We start from the raw sequence: 8437 nt of genomic DNA, 5'->3' as shown, positions 1-8437 counted from the left end.
ACAAATAACATCCCATAACCCACCCCGCTCTAAAATATTGCTTTTCATAACCTCCGACAATATGCTCCTTTCCTCCCCTCGAAGAAAGAACCGTCTTCAGTGTCCCATCCTCTCTGGCACCGAGCCACCTCATCGAAACCATAAAGTACATACCTCCCTCTCCCCTCTCCCCCCACTCCCTCAACCACACAAAACCTCCCAAACAAAGAAAAACGACCTCCCATGGTCTTTTGCCTTCCCGTTCTCTGAGAAAGAAAATTCTCATGAGGTATATAAGGATCCATTTGTGTCTCTGAGGGTTTTTCCTTCCCAATTAAGGAAGCTAAGGAGAGACAGAGTAAGGCATTCCAAGGCCAAACACATTCTACTGTTTATTACACATATTACATTCTTAAATAAAAATGCGTCACATAACATCTTTTGCATAGATATCTTACAATATACCAATTTAAAAAAGAATTATGAAACAGACCAGTAACAAAAATAAATTTTTTCTTCATTAATAATTTGTAACATTAACATACCACCATCATATAATACAAATAATAGTTTTAAATCTTAAGACTTTTGTACAGCAAAAAAACTCGACAAAGTAATATATTTATATTTATATATATATATATATATATAAAAAGCTTAAAAAAAATAAAATGTCAAAAAAAGGCATAACCGAGGGCTATAAGACTGGGTACTTCTGTGATATATTATAAATACCAGAGAAGGCCTGAGAGAATGTGACCGGGGAGGTGGGTGAGGGGAGGGGCTGGGAGTAGGTCTCTCCAAACACACTTGTTAGACACATCTGGCAAAAAAGAAGATGGATAGTGCAAAAATAAATATTTTCAAGCCAACTGTTAAGAGGACAATAGAGATTTGAAAGAAAAAATGGTGGTGGCTGGGAAGTCGAGTGGTGGGAATAGGGAGGGGATGGTGAAAGAGAAGGAATTTGGGGAGATTTGTGGAAAGGAAGGGGAGGCTCCAGAAATATGAAACATTTATTTTTGCCTCTGTGTTAGCAAGGAGATCGTGGCCATAACAGGTGTACTTTTCCTCCCTGGAATGAAGCAGAAGTGGAAGATAAGAAAAAAAAAAATTAAGTCTGAGTACAGGAAATGCATGCTGGGAAAGAAAAAAATAAAATAAAATAAGGTTGAGAACCAGCCAATGAGCCCCAAAGCCTCTGAGGACCTAGATTGGCAGAACTTACTCTGTCTGGTCCAAAGGCCTAGGATGACAAGTCCCCTCTCCCCACCCTCAGCCCTTCCCCTTTATGTGGAACTCCCAGTGTGGTTTCAATAGACTGGCAATTATAAGCATCCATCCCCCCAGAAAGATATTAGGCACTGGTGGCTACTCCTCTTCAACGTCAGTAGCCTGTTTTCCTTCCGAGAAGGTACAGCAGGTACGTGGACACACATCCAGGTGTGTGCAGACATACCACCCTCAGTATTCTGACGTGGGGTCCATTTTATGGCAGTAGACAGAAGCTGGAGTCAAAGCAATTGGCGATTTCAAAGCTCACAGTTGAAAAAAATTGTATAAACAGTCCCCAACAAAGAATGGATCGACCTTCCCTCATGGCCCTTAGAGGGAGCCCTGTTTGAAAAGAGTGTATCTTGTTTGGGATATTTGTGAAGCAATGGCCTAGGATTTCTCTCTCCATGTTTGATACCTGCTTCCCCAAGGACTTGTACTTAAACGGGAAACACCTGAAGAATACAGTACTAGGTCGGAAGGGTGCACACAGCAGTTAATTGCAGCGTTAGCATCGCCCTTTCTGGGATCTATTAGGTACCAGCAGAGGAGGTTGAAGAGAGAGTGTTAAAAGCAAGAGAAAACCCTGAAGCCTCAGGCAGTTGGTCATGGGATCTCACACGGAGAAGCAGCTTTTGCTTCCTTGGACACTTTTGTGTTTGCTTGATCTCAAGTATTCCCAATGGTTCTCACTGAGGAAAGTAGGCCGTCAAAGAGGCCCTGACTAGGCGCAGGCCCTCTCGTGTTCACACGGAGGCATCACCATGTTTACCGAAATTTAATCCAGACCCAGAATGCAAATTCTCTCCTCCCAGCCCCACCCCACGCTTGGCAGGTGGCCATTTCCGGAAGATGCCAGGGGACACTTCCGCAACCGGTTCTACTTAATGAATTCTCACTTTGGCAAAGATCTGGGTGCAAAAGTGGCCAGATGTGCTGGCCCTCCTAAAAATTTTTTTAAAAAGAAACAATAAACCCGATTTTTATAAATTAAGTATGTTGCATCTCTCTGACTTTCCCCTCCCTTCTTCCTTTATCTAAAACCAACTTCTGCAACAAAGATGACAAAAGCACTTTGCACTGTATTTTCTCTTTTAGAAAGTGCCTTGCATAGAGGAAACTATTTTGAACCAATAAAACCAATCACTAGGTTTTTTTTTTGTTGTTCTTGTCATTCAAGTTTTTCTTTCTTTTTTTTTTCACTTTGCCATAGAATTCAGGGCCCTGGGTGAGTCCCCCTGAAAGTCCCATGTCCCTTCTGATGCAAACAGACATGGCTCACCTGAAAGTTTGTCCCAAACTAAAGTCCTTAAAAAATCTTCTCTGGCTTCTAGATTCAAAGATTTTTTAAAACATAGGGATCAGTTCTGCTATCATGCGTGAGGTTGGCTGTCTTTTTTTACCCTGTAAGAATCAGGCAATCAAAGATGTAAAAAGGGCACAAGAGGTGCAGGAGGAGAGAAGGTGGGGTTTAAAGGGCTTTGCAAGGGAAAGCAGGTAGAGAGGAGAAGGAAACGGTCAGCACGAAGTTCATTTTGGGGTCTCCGATCTCTTTATAAAACGCAGCTTTGTCATGGAATCCGAACGTCCGAACGCAACAGTCATCACCACCAGGCGTTAAGTTGGGCGGATTAACCGTTAATGGGGCAGGAGGCGGCCAGTAGCTAGGAGCAGCTTATCATTTCAGGTTTCCAAGTCTTTGACTTACAGCCGGGTGGTAGGAGATAGAAGCACAACTTGAAATAAAGAAAATTGTCAAAAATTGTCAGTGGCTTGGAAACACTCCTGTTCTCTACGTCGAATTCTGAACCCTGGATGAAGTGTGCTCAAGGGACCATCACAAGAAACACCTCGCCAGGTTTCTCCTTTCCAATCTGAGATCCCCTGGAATGCCAGGAGGTACCAATGGAAGGGAGAAAGCAGCGTGATGTGTTTCAAATGTCCATTGAAGCACTGTTTTAAACAACCTTCCCCTTTGGGAGCAAAACATTGTCAGGCCATTTCTTGGGAAGCCTGCTCACTCCAGCAGGCTCTTACTAACCATCTCTGCCACTCTGGAGATGATGGGCATTGTATCACCAATCAGCTTCCAAATGATAGGGGCCGTAGCCCCGCTCCCGCAGACAGGACTAGTTATCCTTCATGGGTGTCGATTCCGCTAGAGAACAGTTTCCAAGCCATACCCTTAGCACCCACCAAATTCTCAGGCCAATTCTCACAGCCAACAGATGACTCTGAAGCAAGCAAGCAAGCCCGACCATCGCGGTTCAGCGCCCCCTGCTCTGAGAAAGGTCAGGGGCAGATTACAAAGGACTTCAGTGATACAAGAGAGAGAGAGGAATTCCAGAACAGTTCAGACACTGATGAGGACCAAAGGGCCTTTGTTCCGCCACATTCAAATAAGGTCTTTTCCAGACCGCTGATGACAACAAGGGAGCAAACAAGCAATGGGGACTCGTTTGCATTCTTTAACTTTCTTTTTCATAGAGCCTTGCATTGGTTGGTTCAAAAATTAAAATATTCTAAACCCTTAGTAATAGCATTTCGAGAGGCCAGAACAGCTCCCGCTGGGGAGAGAACATTTGTAAATGGTGGCAGCCATGGCCAATGCCATCACCAGTGTGTGTGGGTGCATGTGCATTCCTGCTAGAGGCTACTATGGGGAGGGAGACCAGTGAACCAACACAATCTGGGGTGTCTAAAGTTTCATCTAGTGCACTGACTGGAGGCGCTACAGTTTAATACATCTGAGGTTCAAGCCCCCCCTCCCCCCCCCACATCCTTCATCCAGAAAGGATGCACCACACATTCAACTATAACCCCATGGCACACCCCGATGGACTGGCCACAAAACGCACTCCGATGCAGTAGAGAACTACAGGATTGTCAGCAAGCAGTGCTCCGGAAATTGTTCCTAAGTCATGTCTAGTTTTAAATCTTTGGAATAAAACTGATTTTTTTAAAATAGCCTTCAACTAACATATACATCATTGCCTCTGGCAAATGGGCAGATTTTGTGTGTGTGTGTGTTTTAGGGTGGTTTTTTATTTTATTGTCGTTATTTTGTTGTGGGTTTTTTATTTATTTTTTATTTTTTGTTTTTTGTTTTTGGTCTAAATTGAAAAAAAGAAAAAGGAGAAAGTAAAGTGTAAGGGCCAGACCTCAGAATGCCCCATGTGTCCAATTGGCAGCTACCACATCTGTGACAAAGAGGCTCCTTTACCCTCAGATGAGTAGATTCAACATTTCAGTGAAACCATAGGTTGCAGAAAGCTGAGAAACCAAATGCCAAGGATCTTGAAGGTTGCTGTCATAAATGTATTTGTGTTTCTTATATTATTATTTCCTCTTAAAGACTTCAGTGTTGCATCCCACACAGGTATGGGGTGGCATTTTAACAGTCAATGAGTCAAACAGTCAAAGGAGGGCAGGGAGGGGAGCCAGCTGGTATGAAGGAGCAGCAACCATGTGTGGACCAAGTGCCATTTTTGTGTTTTGTTTTTAGACGTGTCTTGAAGGGATGGTCCCAGAATATACAAAATATACAATCTGTCCTAATAACCACCCCTCTTGCTTGCATAGGCCATGTTATGGTCCTAAAGGCAGTCTTTGGAGTTGAGGCCAGTGCCAGCTAGCTAAGAATGCGGGTAGATAGAGATCGATATTGGATGTGTGTAGGGGATGGAAAGGAAGGAATGTAACCCCTTCGGAGTCAGTTTGCAGAGTAAACGTGAGGCCTCTGTTGATCCTGGGTGCTCTAGGTCACAAGTCATGAAGGGCCTAGCCAGAAAATAAATTAGAAATATGTCTCTCCTTTTAGACAGACGGCTAGAGAAACATCTCAACCCTTACCTTAAATGTCCACCCTTCATTCCCACAATGGCATTTTTGAATTGTGTGTCTTAACAAGTGGAGTAACAGGAGCTCAGTGGGCATGAGAGGAAGATAGATGATGTTTCTGAAGTCACTAGACTTGGGAGGCATCTTCCACTTTCCCCACTCCTGGAAAGAGTGATATTTTTTGGCTTTTGGTCAGGTCATAACCCAGAGTTAGGTTCAATATGCAGCTGCCCTTGGAGACTAGCAACATCTATGCTGAAACTGGGTACAGGGCAGCGATGACACACAGCAAGGGGTTGACCACTATGAGCTGAGGTCATGAAGCTTCAAGGGGATGAGAGAACTGTGATGTCCCATCTGATTGGTTGCTTTGAGAGCTGGACATCCAGGTGCTGAGAGAGTCCTGGTGAGGTTTAGTCCATGGAGGAAAGATAAAACATTTAAGCTTCCAAATAAGCTTTTCAAGTTTTCGTTAGCAAAAACAGAGAGATTAAAAAGAAAAAAAAATCTAGCACTGGCAATAGGTGAGGCTCAAGGGATAGACTGTGATTTATCATCAAGGACTTTATTCTCTTGGCCACTTTGCAGTCATGCTAGAAGTTTCCAGAATCCCTAGTGCATATGATGTGCAAGAGTCAAAAAAGTAAGAAAAGAAAACTCCTCCCTTACGAGTGAAGTCTAGAGAAATGCAGGCCAGAAAGGTGTAAGGTGTATTCCAGAGTCTGTCGCCGCTAAGGCCGTTGGTATCGACTGGAAAGATCTCAGTGGTGCTAAGAAGAACCAAAACCGATCAACAGTTCTTTGAGGAAGTCGGACGCACGAAATAGTAGGACTTTTCACACACAAAGGACAAATAAACCAAGAGTTAATTTTGGCTACCAAACTGCAATTTGGTTTTCTAGGTCATTTTCCCCCAACTATTTAGAAAAGAACAGTGCTACACATATGCAACTTTAAGACGCTGTGTTCTCCTATCAAGTTGCACGGAGAAGCAAGTTAGAGATAAGCCCCTCTTACGGCTGTCCACCTGCAGAAACGTCACATCCATTCGCTTTGATTTCCATTGATCGCAGCGGGAAATAATTCCAATAGCGCTGGCGTGAGCAGCCAGTCTGCCTTGCTGAGTTCACCTGGTCTCCTTCTTCTTCGTCTTCTATCATCTGGCTAGGGCAAGGCATGAAGAATAGCCGTATATATTTTAAATATAGCTGGGTGCATGATAGTGAGTGTTTGCGGGGGGAGGGGGAGGTTTCTGTGCGTGACAGCATGTGTGTAAGTGTGTGACTGTGTGTGTGTGTGTGTGTGTGTGTGTGTGTACACAGAGGTGTAGAAGTGAGAACTTTCTTCTGCGAGGCAATGGGTCCCCGCCTGAAGTCCAGCCCCCTGCCTCATGGCGTTTCCTTCAGACAATGGCCGACATCATGGCAACTCTGGCCTTTAGGGTTTTGTTTTTTTTTTAGATATGTCTCTTCATGTGGAGGGCAAGATGGTCCGATCTGGAAAAACACCTAAGAAATATAAACAACATCAAGGATATTAGTAAGGAACGCAACTGCCATCACCCCTTAGAAAATGATTAACTCTAACCCTTAGACAGAAGGTATGTTTTGAGAAACAAGGCAGTGTATTAGGAAGGTAAGCTCAGGGGTCAGATTGCTTGGGTTCAAATCCCAGCTCACCCAAAAGTTGTGTAACTCTGAGCACATTAACATCTCTGGGCCTTATTTACTCCTCTGTATAATGGTGATAATTATAGCACTCACCTCATAACTTGGTTGTATGGATTAAGTCAGACCAACTATATAAAGTGCTTAATCTATTGCCAGGCATGTAGTAAGATCTCAATGAATATTAACTATTATTATCATGATTGTCATTATTAAAAAAATATTTAAAAATATATTTGTATTTTAGAGAGGAAGGGAGAGTGAGAGTGAGATAGAAACATCAATGATGGCAGAGAATCACTGACTGGCTGCATCCTACACACCCACATTGGGGACTGAGCCCGTAACCCAGGAATGTGCCCTGACCAGGAACTGAACCGTGACCTCCAGGTTCATAGGTCAGCACTCAACCACTGAGCCATGACCTCCAGGTTCATAGGTCAGCACTCAACCACTGAGCCATGCCAGCCAGACATAACTGTCATCATTAAAGAAGAAATAAATATGCAAATGCTTTGTAAACGTGTGAGAAAGAAACAAAGCAAAGACAAGCAATCTGCCTGTTCAAAAGGGAGACATGGGGATCTGAGATGGTAAGAAGTGAAAGAGAGGACTAGGCATTGGACAAAACCTCTCTCCTTTCCTTTCTACATTCTGGGAACTTGGAGGAAAATAGTATTGTTGATAGACCACTTCATTCGAAGTAACTGTTCAGTAATGCGTATGTTCTGGACTTTTATTCTGCCTTTACCAATTGCCTACTCTGTGCTAGGTATCTAGTAATATATGTACAAGCCTTCCATTCCTTTCAGGAAAAAGAAAGTGAGAAAAACAACAGATCTTTAACATAATATGAAATGTAATTGCACCATACCAGAATCAAACTAGCGTCATTATTTGCTCAAATTCTAAGCAGCACATGATACTTAGCATTAGACTAGGTCCCTCACCATTGAGGTTTTATTTAAATGCAATACACCAGCAAAGCTACTTACTCATGATTAATTTATAATTGCTAATTTATACTTACTCCTCATAGGAGCAGTAAAAGGTAATAGATAAACTCAGCATCGAGAAATGCAGGATCAACTAACTCTAAGGGTAATAGAACCCCAGAGGGTATTTCCAAGTATATAGCAGGCAGATGACCTTAAATAAGAAGGTCCTTAAGGACTGAAATTTGTTCATTACAGAGAACCAGTCGAAGCCCTATGGTCGTTTCTCTTGCCCATGAAAACGGCACACTATGGGCATGTGGGCAGTAAGCCAACAGCAATCCTCTTGGGCACCAACGAGCTAGATATGGGCTGATAATTTCTTACCACCTATAAGTGGGCTGATTCAATGATCAAAATGCCTCCTCCCCACTGCAGAGACCTTGGAGATGCTACCCTGGGGAAGTCTCCCTGGATTATAATATGTTGTGCTGAGTCGGCATGGCCCGCCTATGGAGACTCGCAGAAGCAGAGACCTTTCACTGCCATCGGCAGCTGCATGCTCTGGGCTGAGAGACAAGATCCATCCTCTAGCAGCTGGGCACTCAATGAGCTGCACGGCTCAGTCCAATGGTTAAGGACATGGCAGAGCTGTCCCCTTTCTTTCTCCCCCAACCCAAACATGAAGCCAGAGGTCATCAAACCCAATGTCTTATGGTAAAGTGAATGTGGGCAGTGGGT

At 43.5% G+C, this 8437-nt stretch overlaps 1 protein-coding gene across 2 annotated transcripts in view; it reads right to left on the bottom strand.

The window, feature by feature from the left end:
- Positions 1-358: 358 nt before the first annotated feature.
- Positions 359-8437, bottom strand: part of KLF7 (Kruppel like factor 7) — a 94840-nt gene continuing 86761 nt past the window's right edge. For both annotated transcript variants that reach the window (XM_036420852.2, XM_036420853.2), the window contains exon 5: positions 359-6602. In XM_036420852.2, the coding sequence (XP_036276745.1) occupies positions 6551-6602 (52 nt within the window). In that variant the 3' untranslated portion in view covers positions 359-6550. The remainder of the gene's footprint in view (positions 6603-8437) is intronic.

The sequence above is a fragment of the Pipistrellus kuhlii genome, unplaced genomic scaffold, assembly GCF_014108245.1.
Source record: "Pipistrellus kuhlii isolate mPipKuh1 unplaced genomic scaffold, mPipKuh1.p scaffold_m20_p_7, whole genome shotgun sequence".
NCBI lineage: Eukaryota > Metazoa > Chordata > Mammalia > Chiroptera > Vespertilionidae > Pipistrellus > Pipistrellus kuhlii.
Note: the sequence above shows the minus strand (reverse complement) of the source record. Positions and strands in the feature narration are given on the sequence as shown.